The following is a 26,211-nucleotide window of genomic DNA, read 5'->3' as shown; positions in this document are numbered from 1 at the left end:
AAAATATGGCAACAGGGGTTAGGGAGCGGGGCGGGTGAATCAGATGCCTCGCGCCAGCAGAAAGGCATGTTCCCCGTGGATGAATAATTAATCAGCTGTGATGCGGACGATTTGCCACAAAAAGCTGCCATTGTGACCAGCGGGTAGAACACCAATTATTCCGCCCGCTAACACACTTTGCACATTTCAGGGAAAATCCCGGCCATTGTCTTTGGCTTCTGTAACAATCCCATTCCCCAGCCGCCAATTCCACCGTCTCTCCCTGGCCACGGTTTCAAACCATTTTCAACTAATTCAACCCTGAACTGAATTCAATGCTCCGTCACAAAGACCACCTACTTCCACCTCCATAACGTTATCCACCCACACCCCTGCCTCTGACCACCTGCTGCTGAGATGTTCATCTGTGACTTTGTTTCCTTTAAACTCGACTATTCCAATGATTTCTTGGATGATCTTCCATCCACCACAAACTCCTGCATCAAATCCCACTCCTAATCACCTCTGTCACCACTAACGTAGACTGATTGCCAATCCTCCAATGCCTCAAATTTAAAATGAACAGCCTTGTGTTTAAAATCCCTCCGTGGTCTTTCCCCTCCCCATCTCTGTAACTACCTGCAATTCCATAATGTCCCACCCCACAAACTCCCATTCTTCTAACTCCATATCCTTGTACTCCCCCATGATGTTGTGACTCTTCCCTCACTCCCATTAGTGGTCTTGCTTTCACCGTTTAGGCCACTTGGCCTGGAATTCGCTCTCTAAATTCCTTTGCACCTCCTTTGAGACTCCTTAAAACCCCCGTGTTTGACAAAGCTTTTGGTCATCCCTCCGAATATTTCCTTCCTTGGCTCAATGTCCATCTTTTTCTTATGCCTCTTTGAAGAGCCTTGGAATGTTTTTTTCTCTATGTTAAAGGTGCTCTGCGAGGTGAGGCAACAAAGAGCATTAATGTTGTTGCTGTTGCTATGCAAATCTACAATATACATTGGCAATGTTCTTTGCCTTCAAGACCCGTTACTAACTCAGAGCAGGCCCTTTTATATGAAGCATTGTCAACCCTCTGACAACAAACTATATTGCACACCGTATAAAGCACCAATAACAGGGTATCTTTACTGAGGTATTAAGGCAATCTCTCACTTACCAGGCATCATGCTGGTGAACGCCAAAGTTCTTTGGCCAATAAAATCCCGACCAATTGGATCATGATCCCAGACCAGGAAGCGGACAAGAGCGAGTTCGGGCATGTGCATAGTGAACACCAGCGTTTCCTCCCACATTGGGTTAAACCCTGCAATCGCATGACAATTCAACCCTATTAGATGCGCGAAAATGAGTTGTCAATCAGCCCATCTATAAAGGACAGGGTTACCCACAACCACACAGTTCCTGAGATCTTAAGTCTCAGTCATGGCTCAGTGATAACTTTCTTCTCACAGTGTGATAAGGTCTTGTGTTCAAGTGCCCACTCCCAGACACTAGAGTACATACTCTAGGCTGACCGCCCCAGTGCTGTACTGAGGGAGTACTGCACTGTCAGAGATGTCATCCTTTTGGAGGAGATGTTAAACAATGGTCCCATCAGGTGCACATAAAAGATCCCATGACATTGTTCGAAGAAGAGCAGGGGAGGTTGCCCTGGTGTCCTGGGCCAATATTTATTCCTCAAGCAACATCACTAAACACAGGTTATCTGGCCACTATCTCATTGCTGTTTGTGGGAGCTGGCTGTGTGTAAATTGGCTGCTGTGCATCCTACATTACAACAGTGACTACACTTCAAATTTGGCTATTAGGTGCTTTGGCAGGTGATCCCGAGGTGATCAAAGGTGATAAATTTAAGTCTTTCTTCCTTTCCTATTAAATTTCAGGAGATGTCAAGGAGTCATGAATTGGACTGCAACAGCTGCCCATTTAATCAAGGGCAGAATCCTGGAGCCTATTCTGCACCTGAGGTATCAGAAGGAAATAACCCTTTCTGACTCGCACTCCCTGTGGTTGAGTCTGGCAGAGCAAGGTGACTGAATTAACCACTTGGGTCCTTATCCCTGCTGCCAAGAGGCAGAATGCCCACCAGCAGGCTATCCCTTTGAGGAGCCACCGAGAGATGCAAGGTGCCACCCTTCCAATGTGTCCCAGCTGGATTGTCCTTTGCTGATCTATACTCTGGTGCATGGTGCCATCTAGTGGTAGTGATTCCAAGCGACATTAACAGCAACACCCCATCCCCGACCCCCACTTGCTTAAGAGTGATAAGCGAATTTAAAAACCTGAGAGAAATAACTGGTGAGACTTAGCAGATGATTAAAGCAAAAATTTCCAAGTTAGCCCCAAGGTGGGAAATATATGTACTCAATGTGGAATGTTGCTGTTGAACTGTGGAAGGCCCACCACTGTCCTCACTTGATGTCCGCATGTACACAAATTCAGCAACAAATTCCCCCTCTCAGCACAGCCTGGTGCTTGGGATCTTCCTGCTTGCTATGACTCAGTCATACCACCTTAACCAAGTCAGCCAAGCTTAAGACAAATTATAATTCACACATTCACTGTTAAGAGAAATTACTGAGTTCAGCCTCTGATTTGCCCAAACATATGGTGTTGTAAACAGAATGACCCCCCCGCCCCCACAGCCCCACCTCTACCCTGCGCCAGCCGTGTAGAATCCCAGGTGTCGTGGATCCCTGTCAGGGCCACAGGCTGCTTCCCTTACCATTGTCATCCACCACCCTGGTCTGCTCCTTAAAGCAGTCGAGAGCCAGGCCAATTATTTCCACCTCCACAAAAGGGTCGATTATCTATAGAAGAAGAGAAATGAGCAAAGTGTAGATTAAACTTTGAGCTGAGAGCTCAGCATGTCCATAATATGCCCTGACCAAAAAAAACACCCACCTATAATACAGACCCACCCATAATACACACCCACTTATAATACACACGCCCATAATACACACCCACCTATAATACACACACACCTATAATACACACCCACCCATAATACACACCTACCCATAATACACACCCACCCATAATACACACCTACCCATAATACACACCCACCCATAATACACACCCACCTATAATACACACCTACCCATAATACACACCCACCCATAATACACACCCACCTATAATACACACCTACCCATAATACACACCCACCTATAATACACACCCACCCATAATACACACCCACCCATAATACACACCTACCCATAATACACACCCACCCATAATACACACCCACCTATAATACACACCCACCCATAATACACACCCACCCATAATACACACCTACCCATAATACACACCCACCCATAATACACACCCACCCATAATACACACCCACCCATAATACACACCCACCTATAATACACACCCACCTATAATACACACCCACCCATAATACACACACCCACCTATAATACACACCCACCTATAATACACACCCACCTATAATACACACCCACCCATAATACACACCCACCTATAATACACACCCACCCATAATACACACCCACCTATAATACACACCCACCTATAATACACACCCACCCATAATACACACCCACCTATAATACACACCCACCTATAATACACACCCACCTATAATACACACCCACCCATAATACACACCCACCTATAATACACACCTACCCATAATACACACCCACCCATAATACCCACCCACCAATAATACACACCCACCCATAATACACACCCACCCATAATACACACTCACCCATAATACACACCCACCCATAGTACACACCCACCCATAATACCCACCCACCAATAATACACACCCACCCATAATACACACCCACCCATAATACACACTCACCCATAATACACACCCACCCATAATACACACTTACCCATAATACAAACCCACCCATAATACACACCCACCCATAATACACACTCACCCATAATACACACTCACCCTTAATACACACCCACCCACAATACACACCCACCCACAATACACACCCACCCATAATACACACTCACCCTTAATACACACCCACCCATAATACACACCCACCCATAATACACACTCACCCATAATACACACCCACCTATAATACACACCCACCCATAATACACACCCACCCATAATCCACACCCGCCTATAATACACAAGCACCCATAATACACACCCACCTATAATGCACACCCACACATAATACACACCCACCCATAATACACACACACCCATAATACACACTCACCTATAATACACACCCACCCATAATACACACACACCCATAATACACACCCACCTATAATACACACCCACCTATAATACACACACACCCATAATACACACACACCCATAATACACACCCACCCATAATACACACCCACCTATAATACACACCCACCTATAATACACACACACCCATAATACACACCCACCCATAATACACACACACCTATAATACACACCCACCTATAATACACACCCACCCATAATACACACCCACCTATAATGCACACCAACACATAATACACACCCACCTATAATACACACCCACCTATAATAATCACACACCCATAATACACACCCACCCATAATACACACCCACCCATAATACACACCCACCTATAATACACACCCACCCATAATACACACCCACCTATAATACACACTCACCTATAATACAGACCCACCCATAATACGCACCCACGCATAATACACACCCACCCATAATACACACCCACCCATAATACACACCCACCTATAATACACACTCACCCTTAATACACACCCACCTATAATACACACCCACCCATAATACACACCCACCCATAATACACACTCACCCTTAATACACACTCACCCTTAATACACACCCACCCATAATACACACCCACCCATAATACACACCCACCCATAATACACACTCACCCTTAATACACACCCACCCATAATACACACCCACCCATAATACACACCCACCCATAATACACACTCACCCTTAACACACACCCACCCATAATACACACCCACCCATAATACACACCTACCCATAATACACACTCACCCTTAATACACACCCACCCATAATACACACCCACCCATAATACACACCCACCCATAATACACACTCACCCTTAATACACACCCACCCGTAATACACACCCACCTGTAATACACACCCACCTATAATGCACACCCACCTATAATGCACACCCACGTATAATACACACTCACCCTTAATACACACCCACCCATAATACACATCCACCTATAATACACACCCACCTATAATACACACCCACCTATAATACACACCCACCCATAATACACACCCACCTATAATACACACCCACCCATAATACACACCCATCCATAATACACAGCCACCTATAATACACACCCACCTATAATACACACCCACCCATAATACACACCCATCTATAATACACACTCACCCATAATACGCACCCACCTATAATACACACCCACCCATAATACACACCCACCCATAATACACACCTACCCATAATACACACTCACCCTTAATACACACCCACCCACAATACACACCCACCCATAATACACACCTACCCATAATACACACTCACCCGTAATACACACCCACCCATAATACACACCCACCCATAATACACACCCACCTATAATGCACACCCACCTATAATGCACACCCACGTATAATACACACTCACCCTTAATACACACCCACCCATAATACACATCCACCTATAATACACACCCACCTATAATACACACCCACCTATAATACACACCCACCCATAATACACACCCACCTATAATACACACCCACCCATAATACACACCCATCCATAATACACAGCCACCTATAATACACACCCACCTATAATACACACCCACCCATAATACACACCCACCTATAATACACACTCACCCATAATACGCACCCACCTATAATACACACCCACCCATAATACACACCCACCTATAATACAGACCCACCCATAATACACACCCACCCATAATACACACCCACCTATAATACACACTCACCTATAATACACACTCACCTATAATACAGACCCACCCATAATACGCACCCACGCATAATACACACCCACCCATAATACACACCCACCCATAATACACACCCACCTATAATACACACTCACCTATAATACACACCCACGCGTAATACACACTCACCTATAATACCGACCCACCCATAATACACACCCACCCATAATACGCATCCACCCATAATACACACCCACGCATAATACACAACCACCCATAATACACACCCACCTATAATACACACCCACCCATAATACACACCCACCTATAATACAGACCCACCCATAATACACACTCACCCATAATACACACCCACCTATAATACACACCCACCTATAATACACACCCTATAATACAGACCCACCCATAATACGCGCCCACGCATAATACACACCCACCTATAATACACACTCAGCCTTAATACACACCCACCCATAATACACACCCACCTATAATACACACCCACCTATAATACACACTCACCCTTAATACACACTCACCCTTAATACACACCCACCCATAATACACACCCACCCTTAATACACACTCACCCTTAATACACACTCACCCTTAATACACACCCACCCATAATACACACCCACCCATAATATACACCCACCCATAATACACACCCACCCATAATACACGGTCACTCTTAATACACACTCACCTATAATACACACCCACCCATAATACACACCCATCCATAATAAACACCCACCCATAATACACACCCACCTATAATACACACTCACCCTTAATACACACTCACCCTTAATACACACTCACCCTTAATACACACCCACTCATAATACACACCCACCCATAATACACACCCACCCATAATACACACTCACCCTTAATACACACCCACCCATAAATCACACCCACCTATAATACACACTCACCTATAATACACACACCTATAATACACACCCACCTATAATACACACCCACCTATAATACACACCCACCCGTAATACACACCCACCTGTAATACACACCCACCTATAATGCACACCCACCTATAATGCACACCCACCTATAATACACACTCACCCTTAATACACACCCACCCATAATACACATCCACCTATAATACACACCCACCTATAATACACACCCACCTATAATACGCACCCACCTATAATACACACCCACCCGTAATACACACCCACCTGTAATACACACCCACCTATAATGCACACCCACCTATAATACACACTCACCCTTAATACACACCCACCCATAATACACATCCACCTATAATACACACCCACCTATAATACACACCCACCTATAATACACATCCACCTATAATACACACTCACCTATAATACACACCCACCTATAATACACACTCACCCTTAATACACACCCACCCATAATACACATCCACCTATAATACACATCCACCTATAATACACACCCACCTATAATACACACCCACCCATAATACACACCCACCTATAATACACACTCACCTATAATATACACACCTATAATACACACACCTATACTACACATCCACCTATAATACACACTCACCTATAATAGACACACGTATAATACACACCCATCTATAATACACACCCACCTATAATACACACCCACCTATAATACACACTCACCTATAATACACACACACCCATGATACACACCCACCCATAATACACATCCACCTATAATACACACCCACCTATAATACACACCCACCTATAATACACATCCACCTATAATACATACTCACCTATAATACACACCCACCTATAATACACACTCACCCTTAATACACACCCACCCATAATACACATCCACCTATAATACACATCCACCTATAATACACACCCACCTATAATACACACCCACCCATAATACACACCCACCTATAATACACACTCACCTATAATATACACACCTATAATACACACACCTATACTACACATCCACCTATAATACACACTCACCTATAATAGACACACGTATAATACACACCCATCTATAATACACACCCACCTATAATACACACTCACCTATAATACACACTCACCCATAATACACACCCACCTATAATACACACCCACCCGTAATACACACCCACCTATAATACACACTCACGTATAATACACACACCTATAATACACACCCACCTATAATACACACTCACCCTTAATACACACCCACCCATAATACACACCCACCTATAATACACACTCACCTATAATACACACACCTATAATGCACACCCACCCATAATACACATCCACCTATAATACACACCCACCTATAATACACACTCACCTATAATACACACACCTATAATACACACCCACCTATAATACACACTCACCTATAATACACACCCACCCATAATACACACCCACCTATAATACACACCCACCTATAATACACACCCACCCATAATACACACCCACCCATAATACACACCCACCCATAATACACACTCACCTATAATACACACCCACCTATAATACACACTCACCCATAATACACACCCACCCATAATACACACTCACCCATAATACACACCCACCCATAATACACACCCACCCATAATACACACCCACCCATTATAAAACCTCACCGATTAAACACCCATCCATTATAAAACCTCGCCCATTACGCACTCCCACCCCCTATAAAACTCCACTCATTACACACTCCCACCGATTACACAGCCCCACCCATTACACACCACCATTCATTATAAAACTCCACCCATTACACAACCTCACTCATTATAAAACCCCACCCATTAAACACCACCACCCATTACACACTCCCCACCCATTTATATACACACCTCCAACCATTATAACCCTACCCATTATATACCCCTCACCCTCTCACCCATTATATACTCCCTGCTGTCCTGTCCACAGTCCACTCCCTGCCAATTGTATATTCGATGCCCACTGCAGCCATTGAGAATTAACACTGAGCATGGGGGGCGGGGGTGGGTATATGTGCTGTGCATTCAGTCCACTGTTGAAAGTTAAACTTTCCCCTTAGAAATATGGTGAGTTATATCCAGCTCCCTGTCATATGAGTAAAGTTTTTTAACAGCTAGAAAGATGACACTCTTGGCAAGCGTTGCTGCTTCTCTCAGTGCCAGCTTCCCTACATTGGCATCACTGCGCTACTCTGTAAATCGGTACCTCCCATATGTTTTTTGTTTATAAGGAGGGTGCTTCCTATTTATTTCCCTCCGCCCATTCCCTTCCCACTGCCCCTGAAGGCTCTGACACACTGCTCAGGGACGAAGAGTCCTCCAGTGTCTCATCCTCATGACCCTTCTACACAGGGAACTTTTTAAAAAATTTCTTTTCATGATGGGGTTGTCACTGACAAGGATGGTATTTACTGTCCATTCCTAGTTGCCCTGAATTGAGTGGCTTTCTGGGCCCTTTTAGAAGCCAGTTAAGAGTCCACCATGGGGCTGGAGTCACGTATGGATCCGGACTGTGTAAGGACAGCAGGTTTCCTTCCTTAAAGGGACATGCATAAACCAGCTATGTTTTTATGACAATCTGCCTGCCCCATGGTCACTTTTATTCATATTTTCTATCTCCAGGTTTCTTTTCACTGAATTAAAATTCTCAAATTATCCATGGTGGTATTTGGATAAACCTTCTCTAAATTATTATTAGTCCAGTGACATAATCACCACACTCCCATTCCCCATATATGATGACAGATTACTCAGCCATGGGAAACCTGACCTAGTCCTGGCCCAATCTCCAGGCAATCACAGAGAACTGGGCCAAACCTGAGGCTTTCCTGGCTCCCAGTCAGATTTGGATGATGTCCTCACTCACCTAGGGCAGAATTTTATGGGTGACTTGCGGGTGGTGGGGCCCACACGTCAGCGCTTAAAATGTCGCACGCTGGCATTGGGCGAGTGTCCCGACGTCAGCGCGTGGCATCACGATATTTAGGTGGGTGGGTGCGCTATGAAGTGTGACGCGCGCCCGACATTAATTAAAGGCCTTGTTAAGGCCCTTAACTCGGCAATTGAAGCCGATTTTGAGGAGCCCCTGCTACCTTCGCCTCGGCGAACGGGCCCAATGGGCAGGCGGATAACTGATTTTTTAACAAACCTCATCCACGGGCGGGATATGTGGGCTCAGAGGGGTTGTTAATGTTTTTTCTAAAGTATTTAATGCAGAAAGTGTTTTAAACTTGCATGTGTGATTGTTAGCAGTTCAGATCGATTTCCAATAGCTTTCTCTGTACTTTGAAGCTTCGGCTCAGCAGTCTGCAGACAGTAATCTTTATCGGGCCTGCAGCTTTCCAGAGGCCTCCATTTAGCCTGGGTAGGGGTTCTGACATCTCCACTGGAGGCAGCTCCTCTGAGGAGGAAGGGAGGGATAGAATAAGGAGGAGGCCAGGAGTGGACAATCAGCCTCCAGGGGAGCCACCTTTGGGAGACCAGGCGCAGGCACAAGGGGTGCAGGGCCAAGAGGTTATCCAAGGTGGAAGGGGCCACAGAAGACACCACTATCCTGCTGCCAGGGTTTACAGGCGGTGAAGCAGCTACCTCAATGTGACTGAGGTGCAGTGCCGAAGGAGGCTCCGACTGTCAAGGGAAACAGTCAACTATATCTGTCAGACAATTAGCCCTGAGATCTCCCCTAACTGTGTGGGTGGACACCCCATGACAGCGGCTCTGAAGGTCACAGATGCCCTCCACTTCTATGCATCTGGCTCCTTCCAAGACTCGGTGGGTGATCTTTGCGGTGCCTCCCAATCAGCTGTCCACACTTGTGTCAAGCAGGTTACAAACGCTCTGTTCAGACGGGCATTGACCTTCATCCACTGTGACCAGGCAAGACAGACACAGCGAGCCAGAGGCTTCACGGCCATTGCTGGCTTCCCCTGTGTCCAGGGTGCAATAGACTGTACACATGTGGCCATCAAGGCGCCAGCAGGTGAGCCCGGTGCCTTCGTCAACAGGAAGGGCTTCCACCCCATGAACGTGCAGATAGTGTGTGATCACAGGATGCAGATTCTGCAAGTTTGTGCAAGGGACCCAGGCAGTTCCCATGACGCCTACATCCTCAGACACTCCCAGGTGCTGGGGCTCTTCAATGCTCCGGCTCGGCTGGATGGATGGCTGCTGGGTGATGAGGGCTATCCCCTCAGAAGGTGGCTCATGACGCCTCTCTGCAATCCAAGAACAGAAGCTGAGGAGCGCTACAACAGGAGCCAGGGCACCACATGGGCTATGGTGGAGAGAGCCATCGATCTTCTCAAGATGCACTTCCATTGCCTGGACCACTCAGGGCGCACTCCAGTACCCCCCAGATCGTGTCTCTGTGATAGTGGTAGCATGCTGCGCTCTGCACAATCTTGCACTGGAAAGGGGGGATGCAGTTGACAATGAAGACCTTGACGCAGTGGATGAGGCTGCACATGATGAATCCAGCAGTGGCTCAGAGGATGAGGAAGCACAGGGCAATGATGAGGGGCAGCACGCCGACCCACTACTACGCCAAGGAGGCAGGGACACCCAGGACACTTTAATCCAATGAACTTTCAGCTAGCTCCACACACATGGATCAGCAGGACTAGCATTGCCTGGCGCTTTCACACATGGCACTTAGGTGCTACATCTTCCACCTCATCAGCTGCAACTAAAGGCTTAGTACAGAAACATCAATGTCCACTCAAACACTTGCGAGATGCCTATGAATCATACAAATGCAGCACAAAGGAAACACCCTCAGCCATGGTCAGAAAAGTGGACTTTATTGCCACCAAAATAAAGCACAAACGTCGCTCTGACGTACATAATTATATATTCCCTAAAATAGGGCCAACACAAAATCACGAGTGACAAACCCGTGGAGTGCCTAACGTGCCTTATGCTTACGTTTGCGGGTGCTATGTCTTGGTGCCGCCCCATCGCTCAGAGTGGCTTGTGAGACAGCCTGCTGACTCTGCTGTCCTGTTGGCCTCGATGACCTTGGCGGCCGTCCTCTGGCCCATGGAGCATGTCATGGCCCTGCCTGGGAGGGAGTGACCAGTTCCAGAACTGGCACCTCCCCAGTTGTCACAGCCTCAATGGATGCAACGGTCACTGGCAGAGGGGCGGAGGAGCTGCTGCCCTCACCCGGAGCGCCCTGAGCGGAGCCCGCAGCGACGACAGGCAGCTGCTGCACCGATGTGAGGTCACATTGGACCTCCCTGCTCACTGCAGATAGATGGGCACCGAGCGGCGACACTTGGTGCCCAGAACATCTCCCACATTGCAAATGACCACCTGTGGCCATTAGCACTGTGAGGGCTTGCAGGTCAGAGCGTAACCCAATCAGAAGATTCTCAATCTGCTGGAAGCCCCTCTCCATGAGAATCGCAAATCTCTCCATGGAGGAAGCCTGAAGCTCTGACCTGAGGTTCATGCCATCACTGACACTCTGCCTGGATTCCTCCACCACAGAGACCAACTGAAGCACACCCTCATGCAACCCTGCCAGATGCTCTCGCGCACCCTGCCGCTTGTCCTGCAGCTGCTGCATGGCTAACATCTCCAGAGGCACATCATCACTGCCGGACTCAGCATGTGCCTGGTCCCCTGGAGTCCTCTAGCTGCTGGTGCCATTGGCACTCTCTGTCCATGCCATCTCCTCCAGCGATTGTGAAATGCCCTCTCCACTGTGCCCCGAGACACTAGACGACGTCATAATCCCCACCTAAGTGTTTGTCGCTGCGCTGGTGCCTGGCTCGCTGAAAGGATGTGACGCAAATTGCAAGCCTTGGCCCTGAGGTGTGGAGGGGGGGCTCTGGAAGAGTTGGTGGCGGCCATGCGGTGCTGATGCTGAAATTAACAACAAGGACAGTGCATCAGTTAGCGTTCAGTCAGTAACACCTTTCATCCCTTTTCCCCCCCACCAGCCTCATAAGTCACTCACCCTTCAAGAACCTAAGGAGACAAACATTGGTGGGGTGGGAAATAGGCAAGAGGAGGCCCAAACATTACACGCGCATACAGACAGGCTGGTCAGATGGCCTAAGGAATGCCACATGGAATGTTATGTGGATAAGTGTGCGGTTAAGCACTTGGGCAAGACAAGCAAGGTACAGGAATACATGAGTAATGGTAGGACCGTAAGAAGTCACGACGATTACAGGGACCTTGCTGGGCTGACCGTTAAGGTAGCAGAACAGGAACATAAGGCGTTTAACAAGGTCAAAGCCAGACTTGCCTTTATTAGCCGAGGAATAGAATGTAGGAAAAGGGAGGTCATGTTGCAAGCGCAGAAAACACTGTCTAGGCCACACCTACACTTCTGCGTTGAGTTGTGACCTGTGCTGCATGGGAGGGATGACATTGGAGTGGGGAGAGTGCAGAGGTTCCTGACCTGGATGCATGCTGGCCTGGAGAGTTGGAGTTATGAGGAAACATTGCATATACTCGCTACATTTGCCGTGGAGCACAGGAGATTGACAGGTCACATTATTGACTTTCATACCATTATGAGAGGCATAGAACGGGTGGACAGAAGGCAACATTTCCCCTTGGCGCAGGGATGACTAACATGGTGGCATTTATTTAAGTTGAGTGCCATGAGGTTGACAGGTGAAGTGCTGAGGACCTTTTGGACAGAGTAACATGGGGCGTACTGGCTGAAAGGGTGGTGGAGGTACAAACCCTAAGATGCAATAAATATTTGGATGTGCAGCAGCAATGCCATGGCATGTTAGGCCATGGGAATAGTGGTCACAAATGGGATAAGGCGATAACTTTGGAAGGTGCTAGAGACGCACATCCTCAAGGGGTTGAGGGACCTTTGTGTATGACCCACACGTCTGACTGTATCAGTCTGTGAATGAGCAGTGTTGCTGCATTAATGGTTGCAGAAATCATCAGTGCTTTGGATGGTGGGGAGACAGAGTGGATGGGACTGTGGCCCACAAATACCTGGCCGTTGCACCCCAGCCTCGCCGACCTGGCCGCCTGCCTCCTCCCCAGCTCCATAGCCTGCTGCTCATACGTGGTGAGGTGCTGCAGCACAGCGTGCCCACCACCAGTCCGCTGATGCTCCCGGATATTGCTCTCAGTTTTTGCCTGCAGAACATAGAAGAGCATTTATTGGGGCTGATCGCTCATGTACTCTGCACGTGCACGCCGCACCCCAACCACAGTGGCCCATCTGAGGTCCCCAGCAGCTCCTGTCCACACTACTGGTGATCAGTCCCCAGAAGATAGTACGACTGCTCCCAACCCCCTCCCCCAACGGCCACCTTGGACACATTCGGCATCCATCAGTTTGAATAACACACGGGCCTTAGCGCCCATGGCAAGGAGGCGCAACTAGGTGTGGCGCCGAGGCCAGTAGATGGCTCTTGACCATGACACCTTGAGGCTCCCCTTCCACCATCTCATCACTATCAATAAGACATGTGTTGGAGTTCTGAGTATGTGTCTGGCTGCCTCCCCTGCAGGTTGCCCCCAGACTACTCAAATGCGACAAACACCAACATGGGTTCTGCAGGGAGAACCCATCTTCTCCTCAACCACTAAGGCTGATGTAAGCATGGTTACTATCTGTTTGCCCACCCAGCGTGTGCCAAATGCCCAATGCAGTAACGACACTAAGACGTGGGGCAGGGGGGGCCTCAAAGGCTAAGGCTACCTGCTGTGTAAAATGGCCAAGGCTGACATGGTACTCACCCTTCCAGAGAGCAGCAAATCATTGAAGCGCTTGCGGCACTGTGTTCCTGTGCGCTGCACAGCATCTTGAGAGCTAACAGCCTCCGCCACCTCCTGCCACACTGCCTGGTCATGTGGGGGCTGCCCTCCTCCCATCCTCCGGAAACAAGATGGTTGGACACCTCTTCGAGGAGGACAGCAAGGCAGGCATCGGAGAACCGAGGGGCACAGTGGCCCCCCCGTTGGCCTACCCTGCAGCCTGCCCCCCTCCTCCTCCTGTGCCCTCACCTCTTGTGCTGCTCGGTGACTGGCCATGGTCAACAGCCTAAAGGAGGCTGCCTGGCTATTCTTTATACAGACTGCCGGTTCCCCATTGGAACTGACGGTCTGAACACGCCCGCCGCCGATTTGAATTTCCCGCTGAACACGGGAGTCTGAAATGCGCCGGGCGGGCCTTAACTGGCCCGCCCGCACAAAATGGCGGCACAGCCCGTTTCGCTGGCGGGGATCGGCTCCCCACCCGCCGCCGATTCGGTCAGGCCCGCCTACCCGACTAACACAAAATTCAGCCCCTAGTGAATGATTTGGGCTCTTAGACGAACACACTTGAACTGACAGTCTGTGTAAATGCAGACAAAATATAAACTGCACCAAACAGTACCATCAGGGTTCTGCCCACCTCCACCTTTGACTGCTGATGGCACTTACTGGGGACCAAAGACGGAACCTTCTATAGGAACAGGAGGAGGCCATTCAGCCCCTCAAATCTGTTCCGCAATTCAATTGGGTCATGATTGACTGGTACCTTAATAGTGTTTGAGCCTTTGTTCCAAACCCTTACCACTCTTGCCTCACAAAAATTTATTAATCTCAGCTTTTAAATTTTTAATTGATCCATTGCCTCAAAAGGTTTTTTAGGGGTAAAAAATTCCAGATTTCCACTACCCTACTAGATACGCAAGGCTCAGTTGCACACTGGGCAGGTAATGTCAGTTCTGACTAGATATCTTCATGGAAGTTTCATCACATCAATCAGAGATGTCTCACTGTGAATTAATATTCATTACATTTTAAACAAGAGTCTGGATGGAGGCAGCTCCTCAATGCCACCAAGCGTTTTACCCCTGGGCATTAACCAACCTCTCCCCTGTCGCCAAGCATGGAGTCTTTGGGTTTCGGAAGCTGTTGGCCGCTGATGATCCTTAATACGAGTTGTTTCTTTGGCTGTCCAGACAGTAGATCTTCTGCTGTTGGATTAAAGGTACCTGCAGTAAGGCAATACTTAAGTAGGGACAGAGTGCAAAATGTGACAAACCCCTCTAATTAGGGCCCTCCTCCACTGCCCCCAATCCCCTATAACAACAACTTGCATTTATATAGCACCTTTAACAAGGTTTAACATCCCAAGGAGGTTCACCAGAATGTCTTCAGACAAAAATTAACACCGAGCCACATAAAAAGCGGTGGCCAAAAACATGGTCAAAGAGGTGGCTTTTAAAGAGTGTCTAAAAGCAGACATGAGAGAGAGAGAGATGTTTAGGGAGGAAATTCCATAGCTTAAGGCATAGCTGCCAATAGTAGAGCAGTTAAAATTGGCGATGCTCAAGAGGCCAGAGTTGGAGGAGTGCAGGGGTCTCAGATGATTGCTAAGACTGGAAGAGATTAGAGATAGGGAGAGATGAGGCCATGGAGGAGTTTGAAAACAAAGATGAGAATCTTAAAATCGAGGGATAGCAGGGGCATGAGCCAATGTAAGTTAGTGAGGACAGAGATGATGGGTGAACAGGAACATAATGCGAATTAAGATGCAGGTTGCACAGCTAAGCAGAAGGAAAATGAGTTCCTAATATTAGCAAAAAGATAAAATGGTGATACATTGGGCAGGGACACTGAGTGCAGGGCGGGGAAACATTGGGCAAGGACACAGAATGAGGGACATATTGGGCAAAGGCACAGAGTGGGGGTACATATTAGGCAAGGACAAAGTCTAACACACAGCAGCAGCCAATGCCTTATGAAAGATCTTTATTCCGTCCAGTGTACCTCTATTCAAGTCCAGGCCCCAGATTGAAAGATAGGAATATCTCTGACTCTGCCAAAGCCTAGTCCTTCAGCCAGAGGAACTAGGCCTGGGCTAGATTCAAATTCAGGTTTCAGAGATCTCAGGACTTAGTGTCATTCAGCCAGACCCAGCTTCCTACTTCCTAACTCTAACCCCACCCCTTGCCAACACACTAGGAAAAAAACAAGTATGCAGTTTTGCTCTTCCATACCTTGAGTCATGCACTTGGGTTTAAGGACATAACCACAGTTCCCATTGGAGCTAAACTTGGCCCTGTTTAGCTGGAGCACTCTTCCTTCAGACTGGTAGTTCAATGCAACTGTAGGAAGATGGAGAGAGAGAGAGAGAGAGAGAGAAAGAGCGTCAGAGACAAGCAGTTGTAGAATTGCGCCCAACATACTGCAATGCCTAATAGTCATCATGGGGTTAGTGGTGACAGAAATAGGTGTACCTTTGTAAGGAAGCAGAGTGAACTTTATGGCATTACTAATGCTCATAGGAAACAGCTAAGGCTTCCAATCCAGATGATGTCAGAGCAGGGCACATTACAAATTATGAAAAGATGTATCATTGGTAATAACATTGCAGTACTCCCTCTTCTGACACGTTAATGATATACTCCAGGTAAGTGGTTGTAGTTAGTTCTACAATGATCAAGGATGGATTGCAATGGGAAAATCATTCTGTAAATACTAGGGCTCATTAATACTGCACAGTCAGCTGGGGTATAGTGCCATGAAGCCCATAGTAAAATGAATATTTCTGTGAGGGAGTGAAGTTGGTCCAGAGCTATACTGTGTAAACAGTGTTTTATTGACAATTGTATATCTGTACCAATCACTTTCATTATTAGATGATTTGAAATGATTTCAAAACAAATTCTGTTTCTAAGAAATACACAAGCCTATAAATGTGGATGGTCATTACCCATTTTTCAGGCGTTAACCAGTCGACTAGCCCCCAATATGGCAAGAGACTTGACGGAACTGGGGCCCAAAGCCCAGTATCAAGGGTTCTTCAGGTCTCACCATATATGCCTTGTGCCCCCTATTCCCAATCAAGAGGTGTGCCCAAATTTCAACCCCATTGAACTTCACTGACAGGTTGCAATATACAATCACTGTTGGGCTCAGTGACAAGGATACTACACACTGTACCCTGCCTGAAATCTCCCCTTGCTAGCATTATCAAGGAAAACCGCTCCTTGCCTTTCACCCAATGCTGTAATCTGTTGCTAAGATACAAGGCAGGTTGACAGCAGGGATGTCACTTTTATCCACTGACTTCCCCCTCCAGTAGGGCCTCCCATTAGAAACAGGATCAGGCCATTCTTGAGCCTGTTCCATCATGGCTGATCTGTACCTTGACTCTGCCTCTGTTTGGAGACCCTCCCCCTCCCCCATCCTTGACAAAGCACCATCACATAGGGATTCACGTTGTGCTGATCGAGTCTAAAGCCAGCCTCTGGTGGAATTTCAGGACACGTGACTCCAGCTGACCATTGGGACAAGATGCTGGGGTAGGAGGATGGGGTTATTTTGACTCCATACCTAGCTGGCAGCCAGCATTCCAGAAGGGCTGCGGGTTAAAGTTACTGGAGTCCACCCTGTAGGAGGATGGATAGATGCGGGAGAGTTGCTGCTGGTTCATGCGGACAAACTGCTGTGGCTTTTGCTGAAGGAGCTGGTGGGTTTTGGTCTCACTGTATGAAGACACCTGCCAGCTGCACAAGACTGCAGAGAAAACAAACAGAACAGAGATTATCAATAGAGAAACTGGGAGGCGCAGTTAAGCAGAATGCATCCCACACCACCACCGCTATTTCGAGGTGTAATATTCCTCGGGAAGCACCACCCACATTTCTCCCCATTCACCCAATTCTCTTTCCCTCTCTCACAAAAGGTACAAACTCATTCTGGGACCGCATGGTGTCGGTCAGGTTCCCCATACGTTAGCTAATTAGCAACAGCAGGCATCATTGCAAGTAAGCCTGATCTTGACCTCACCCAATTTGCAGAGAAAGCCTTCCAAAAGTGGGGTCACTCACTAGAAACAGGCTTGTTGTCATAGAATGATACAGCACAGAAAGTGGCCAAAGCTTTCCCCTTTGAGTATTTATCCAATTCCCTTTTGACTGAACATTCCCCTCCCCTAGGCCATGGGTACTGGGACCAACTGTAGCAGCTCAACTGCCAACCGGGCGAGATAGGTTAAACTTGCACGGACTGAGGCCTCTGTGCTTAAGTTGCACACTTGGCAGTGCACTTATCACGTGAGCTGATAGTTTCAGCGCCTAGTGTAGCAGTGTGAGCACTACCAATCTGGCAAATTAATATAAATTTACAAAAAGCTTAATGTGAATGACATTCCGACCACTTTCATTACAACCTCATTCAAAGTTGAGAGGGTTTCAGATTGTTCCACCAGAGCTGTGGCATTCCATGTGGATTTATCATCTCTCCATCCCTGGTATATCCAGACCCATCCGTTCATTTTGATTTGCATGCATTTAAGGGGAAGCTAAATAAACCTATGAGAGGGGAAAGGAATAGAAGGATATGCTGATAGTGTGAGATAAAGTGGGGTGAGAGGAGGCTCAAATGAAGCATATACACAGATATAGGCCTGTTGAGCGGATTGGGCGATTTCTGTGCTATAAATTCTACAATACCGGCTAAGATAAAACTGAAGTATAAAAGCAACATTGGTTTGGAAAAGGTTTCCTTTATGAAAACATAGCCCCTAAACGCAGTAGAACTATGTATTTTTCCTCTGTGCCTTTCAAAAGGCCAAAGAACATCTGGCCCTTGAGTGAATGAAGTGCAGACAAAGGTTGATAAATTCTGCCACCCAGAGCCCACTTTACAGGCACTAACTAAGCCCCCAATATGGGGGCAGGAATTGTTCCATCTGCCAAATTGGAAAAAAAACAAAAAGAAATTGGCATGCAGTGCTCATACCTGCTCCCTACACATGCCCAAAAATAGATGCACCTGAATTTCGACCTTGTATTGTCTAGCTGCGCCTGTTCTCAAAACCTTGCGCACCTCTCCAAGTACAAAAGATTTTCTTTGGAGGTTATTGGAATGGCAAGTCACTGCATCTCCTACATCTCACCTTCAGAGTCGATATCATACATCCCGACAGACTTTGTGTACTTGACCAGATCCGAGAGGGCCCGTGATAGCTTCATGGTCTTCTTCTGCCTGCCACTTCTGAGAAAAGAGAAACGTAGAAGAACTTGCATTTATATAGTGCCTTTCACAACCTCAGAGTATTCCAAAACACTTTGCAGCCATTGAAGCACTTTTCAGGTGTAGTCACTTTTGTAATGTAAGGTACCCTGCATCCCAATTTACACGCAGCAAGCTCCCACGAACAGCAATGAGATAAATGAACAGGTCATGTGTTTTAGTGATGTTAGCTGCGGGATAGATATTGGCCAGGATATTTGGAACAGTGTCACAGGATATTTTGATGCCTACTTGAGAGGGCAGACATGCCCTCAACTTAATATCTCAATGAGGCCTATCCTACCAAAGCTGATTTACAAAAATTAAAGGTAGCATACTTAGAACAAGAAAAGGCCATTCAGCCATCAAACCAAGTCCCTTCTTAGAGCATGAAGAACCAGCTGTACCATGGACCAGCACATCTGAATTGCTGAGGAAAGGTTTTGCAAAGTTCTTCACTGCATCTACCCACCCTCGTAAAGTCAAAGCAACTTTATAGAATGGTTATATTATAGACCCCAAAATGTGAAATTCTGAGCTGGTGCAAATTGACAGCTGGAAAATTCAGAGCATCATGAATCTGCTGCACTGATTCCCATGGCTGATTATCTGATCTGCACACTTATCGAACAAAACTCTTTCTTGAGAGTGAACCCCTGTAAACTTTGGGACAACCATATCTAGGCCCAATCGCCTTCCCTGAGATAACATGACATAGTTTCAAGTGCTGAGGAACTGTCATGCTCCATATACCGTGACACAAGGTTATGTGAGAGAAATATTGTGACTGGTCAGATTGACCACAATCTCTCTGTTTCCCTTCAATCATCTTTTGTTATAATACTCACCCTGTTTTGAACATCCACATAATTCTTTTCCAAATGCCCTAAAAAGCCAGCGCGTACTGGGGAACTGGACAGCAACATGGACCACAAACCTTTTTGAATGGGTCATAAATAACACAGAACAATTGGGCATGTCATTTTTTAAATAAAAATGGCCTTACTGAGCAACTGAAGACAATAGGTTGAGTCTGGTCAATCTCACCTTTCTGTGGTCTTATCCTTTTTGATGGACATAGAAGAACTTCCATCCATCACCACTGCCTCAGGCTCGAGGGGCTGAATTGCCTATTCCTGCTCCTAGTTCTTATGTTCTCAGCGGGTCCCATTGCTTCCTCTCCCCATCTGCTCCCAGAAACCAATACAGGCTTTAGGATTTATACTGGATTGATATATCATGTGAACTGGCACAGGCACGATGGAGTGAATTGCTTCCTTCTGTGCTACATGAGGATCAATCCCTTGCGTTTGGTTATCAGGACCTGTCAGCAAACTCACAACTTGAAGAAATAGAATGTAACTCAGCTACAGTCTTTATTGAACTGGACAGTGCTCTGATCAAGCCCCACCTTGAGCTTTGTCGCCAGTTCTGGTCGCTGAGAACCAAGGTCATAGAGTCATAAAGTCATGGAGGTCCACAGCACAGGAAAAGACCCTTCGGCCCATCGGGTCTGCTCCGGTCAAACAAGTACCTAACTATTCTAATCCCATTTTCCAGCATTAGGCCCACATGTATGCCATGGCATCGCAAGTGCACATCCAAATACTTCTTAAATGTTATGAGGATTTCCGCCTCTACCACCCTTTCAGGCAGTGAGTTCCAGATTCCCACCACCCTCTGGGTGAAAGAATTCTTCCTCACCTCCCCTCTAAACCTCCTGCCCCTTATCTTAAATCTATGCCCCCTGGTTATTGATCCTTCCACCAAGGAGAAAAGTTCCTTCCTGTCTACCCTATCTATGCCCCTCATAATTTTATACACCTCAATCATGTCCCCCCTCAATCTCCTCTGCTCCAGGGGAATTAACCCCAGTCTATACAATCTCTCCTCATGACTAAAACTCTCCAGCCCAGGCAACATCCTGATAAATCTCCTCTGCACTCTCTCTAGTGCAATCATATCGTTCCTGTAATGTGGATTCCAGAACTGCATGCAATACTGTAGCTGTGGCCTAACCGGCATTTTATACAGTTCCAGCTCATGTAATCTATGCCTCGGCTAATAAAGGCAAGTATCCCATATGCCTTCTTAACCACCTTATCTACCTGTCCCACTACCTTAAGGGACCGATGGACATGCACACCAAGGTCCCTCTGATCCTCGGTACTTCCCAGGGTCCTACCATTCATCATGTATTCCCATGCCTTGTTTGTCATGCCCAAGTGCATCACCTCACACTTATCCGGATTAAATTCCATTTGCCACTGATCAGCCCATCTGACCAGCCCGTCTATATCCTCCTGTAATCTAAGACTATCCTCCTCACTATTTACCACCCCACCAATTTTTGTTTCATCCGCGAACTTACTGATCAACCCTCCTACATTCAAGTCTAAGTCGTTTATATACACCACAAACAGCAAGGGACCCAACACCAATCCCTGTGGAACCCCACTGGACACAGGCATCCAGTTACAAAAACACCCTTCGACCACCACCCTCTGCTTCCTGCCACTCAGCCAATCCTGGATCCAATTTGTCAAATTGCCTTGGATCCCATGGGCTCTTACCTTCGTTATCAGTCTCCCATGCGGGACCTTATCTAAAGGCTTGCTGAAGTCCAAATGAACTATGTCAAATGCACACCTGGTCACCTTTTATACATCACAGTCCTTCTGCCTGATTTCCATACCCACGTTGTCCCTCTCACTTGTGAAAACTGACACAAGGTATTCATTTAGAACACTACCTACTGGCTCCACACACAAATTATCACTATGGTCCTTAATGGGCCCTACTCTTTCCCTAGTTATCCTCTTACTCTTAATGTGCTTGTAAAATAACTTTGGATTTTCCTTTATTTTACCTGCCAATGTTTTTTCATACCCCCTTTTTGCTCTCCTAATTTCCTTTTTAAGTTCCCCCCTACACATTCCATACTCCTCTAGGACTTCCGCTGTTTTGAGCCCTCGGTATCTGCCATAAGCCTCCCTTTTTCTCTTTATCCAATCCTGTATATTCCTCGACATCCAGGGTTCCCTGGATTTGTTGGTCCCATCCTTTATCTTTACTGGAATATGTTAGCCCTGTACTCCCGCTATTTCCTTCTTGAATGAGTCCCACTGCTCTGATGCAGATTTACCTAAAAGTTGCTGCTCCCAGTCCACTCTGGCCAAATCGTATCTGATATTATTAAAATCGGCCTTCCCCCAGTTTAGAACCCTGATTTCTGGCCCATCCTTGTCCTTTTCCATAACAACCTCGAATCTAACGGAGTTATGATCACTAGTTATCCCAGTGCTGGAGATGTACAAAGAAAAGTCATGACTTTGATCCTTAGTGCCAAAGATCTGAGTTATGAGGAGAGGTTGATGGAACTTGGGTTTTTTATCCTTGTTAATGATGTATCTGATGCAGAGGTATTTATGATAAGATAATTATAATGGGGTAGTGTAGCCCCTTTCTTATTGGGCGAGGAATCTAGATGAACGTGAGTTCAAATCTCACTCACATAAGAAACAAGAGCAGGGGTAGGTCATACGACCCCTTCAGCCTGCCCCACCATTCAATAAGATCACAGCTGATCTGATCTTGTACTTAACATCACTTTTCTGTCTGTTCCCCATACCTCTTAACTCTCCTATAGCTCAAGAATTTGCCCATCTTAGATTTATCAGTTTGAGAATTTAAATTCAGTTTAAAAAATTCTGGGAATAAAAAATGGAGTCAGTAAAAGTGATCATGAAGCTGTGAGTTGGTGTTAAAGACCTGACAGTTTCACTGACGCCCTTTAGTGGAGGAAACCTGCCATCCTTACCCAGTCTGGGCCTAGATGTGACTCTAGTCCCACACCAACATGGTTGACTCTTAACCACAGCTCAGTTACATCAAATCACTACAATCAGGGCATCTAAGAGATGGGTAATAAATGCCAACCTCGCCAGTGATGCCCAAAAATGAATTAACGTTTTTTTAAAAAGGGAATGGAAAAAGTAAATCCAGAACACTATAGTGAAATAAATTGCCAGAGTAGGACAAGGGAACACAGATAAAATATAAATTTAGGACTGATAACAATAATTTCTTCACAAAAATAATTATGAACCCTTAGAATGGACTTCCAGATGGAGGTGAAAGACCTGGAATCATTTCAGGAACAATTGGGTGCTGAAACTAGGGGAGATTTTAGGCGAATTAAGTTGGAAAGATTGGCATTCCTTATTTGCAATTGTCTTTGTGATACTGGTGTTAATAAAATGAGAGAGGTTGGCCTTGGATCTGACCACTAAATTTTGAATGAGTCTGGAAAACATGTGGTCAGCCTGCTGATAATGTTAGACCTCCTTCCAATGGTTACTCTTCATTGAACGCTCCTTTTCTCTCCTCAGTTGGGCACTCTGTGTAACTCCTCAAATGGGAATCTTTAGTTCATCCCTATCACTTACCTCATCACGTGTACTGTTGTTCTACCAGCAGTCGCTTGATGGTCATGGTCTTCCTCATCATCCTCCAAGCTCGATGACTTCTTCATCTTCACTGTCTTTTTCTGCAACAAATAATCCATTAACACTGAATTAATCTTTGGTTGGATGAACATGCACTCTGACACCACAATACTTCCAACAACGGCATTATACTATTAGAGGACTGACTGGGATCCCATTCTATAGGGGCAAGCAACTCACTAGTGCCTCACCATTCTTTGTGCATGATCCTTGACAGCAAATGCCGAGAAGCTATTTGGCTACAACAGGCGTTATAGTCAAGCCTGATCCTGGCCTCACCCAGTGGAGCAATTTCACTGAGAACCCAAGGCAATTGTTCCCCTCTCTAGGTGAAAGGGGATACAAAGGGTTAATTCCAGTGGCCCATGTGTACCACTCTGCCTAAGTTTGAACCTAGGACATCTTGGTTTGAATGGCTCAGCATGACTCTGAATGATCCCTGTGGTAATCTGAGGTGCAATGCACCTTTAAGAGAATGTGAACAATTTGACCACATCACTGTATGACCCAATTGCTGTGTAGCGCAGGTCACAATGTTAAGGGTAGTTTAGAGTAGGGTCTGGTTGGAGGAGCACACATCATATTAGTGCTCTGTTACCTGTGTAAATAAACCGTATGTGCTTCATCTTATATTGGTCTCTGCGTCTGCAGTATATTGTTGCCAATTCACCAGCCGTTAGATAGGCGTGCAACTGAGTTCACGAGCAAAGTGACCCAACAGTAGAAAAAACAATCCCTTTACCCACTGAGCCACTTGAAGGAATAATATGGGGTTATGCAATTCTCTCACTGTACACAATTCACCCATTGTATGGTTACAACTACAGGATGGCTACCACTTACTCCGGGAACCATCCCCATTTCCACACACAGTAATCTCAGCAGTACCATCCTGGCTGGGCATCTTGAACAGAAAAAGATCAAAGGAAGACTTGCATTTATATCGTGTCTTTCATGTCCTCAGGACATCTCAGTGTGCACCGTTAATGAAATAATTTTGAAGTATCGCTATTGTGATGTCGGAAGCACAACAGCCAATTTAGACATGGCAAGCTCCGACAAACAGCAGTGTGATAATGAGCAAATAATCGTTTTATTAGCGATGTTGGTTGAGGGATGTATATTGGTCAGGGAAAGGGGGAAGGACTGCACCACTCTTATTTCAATATTGCCATGGGATTTTTTATTAATGTCCACCTGAGACGGTTTAATGCCTCATCCAAAAGACAGCCCCTTGAGCAGTACTGCACTGGGAGTGTCAGCCTAGATCATGTGCTCAAGTCCCTAGAGTAGGCTTGAACCAACAACCTCCTGTTGCGGAGGTGACTGAGCCATAGATGTGCAGAGGTCATCCTGAAACTCGATCCTAATGAACTGCACGGAAATGGCGCCAGGGATTATCAATGTTACGCAGCAGAGAAAATAAATTCTAAGCCAGAGTTTCGTCTGTGTGCACTAACTCTGCACAGTTCTGACAGAACCAAACCCCACTGACCTTGCGCTTGGAGAAGCTACCGATGAAGGATCGACTATGCCTCTTGTTAGTCATTGGATCTTCTCCGGAGTCGGTACCATCTTCAGCTTTACTCTGTCAGGAGGAGACAGGCACACAGACAAGATGGAGAGACAGACACACAGGGGAACCAGATAGAGAGAGAGAAAGA

At 46.4% G+C, this 26,211-nt stretch overlaps 1 protein-coding gene across 1 annotated transcript in view; it reads right to left on the bottom strand.

The window, feature by feature from the left end:
• The window catches only part of plch2a (phospholipase C, eta 2a), a 158,153-nt gene that overhangs the window by 33,893 nt on the left and 98,049 nt on the right, over nucleotides 1–26,211 (bottom strand). Inside the window, exons 13-20 of the mRNA XM_078557950.1 lie at nucleotides 26,043–26,135; nucleotides 24,488–24,588; nucleotides 19,924–20,021; nucleotides 18,357–18,539; nucleotides 17,018–17,125; nucleotides 15,885–15,991; nucleotides 2,720–2,804; nucleotides 1,151–1,297 (exon numbers count right to left, since the gene is read on the bottom strand). Of these exons, the coding sequence (XP_078414076.1) occupies nucleotides 1,151–1,297; nucleotides 2,720–2,804; nucleotides 15,885–15,991; nucleotides 17,018–17,125; nucleotides 18,357–18,539; nucleotides 19,924–20,021; nucleotides 24,488–24,588; nucleotides 26,043–26,135 (922 nt within the window). The remainder of the gene's footprint in view (nucleotides 1–1,150; nucleotides 1,298–2,719; nucleotides 2,805–15,884; nucleotides 15,992–17,017; nucleotides 17,126–18,356; nucleotides 18,540–19,923; nucleotides 20,022–24,487; nucleotides 24,589–26,042; nucleotides 26,136–26,211) is intronic.

This window comes from Cetorhinus maximus, chromosome 15 (assembly GCF_964194155.1).
Source record: "Cetorhinus maximus chromosome 15, sCetMax3.hap1.1, whole genome shotgun sequence".
NCBI classification, from domain to species: Eukaryota; Metazoa; Chordata; class Chondrichthyes; order Lamniformes; family Cetorhinidae; genus Cetorhinus; species Cetorhinus maximus.
Note: the sequence above shows the minus strand (reverse complement) of the source record. Positions and strands in the feature narration are given on the sequence as shown.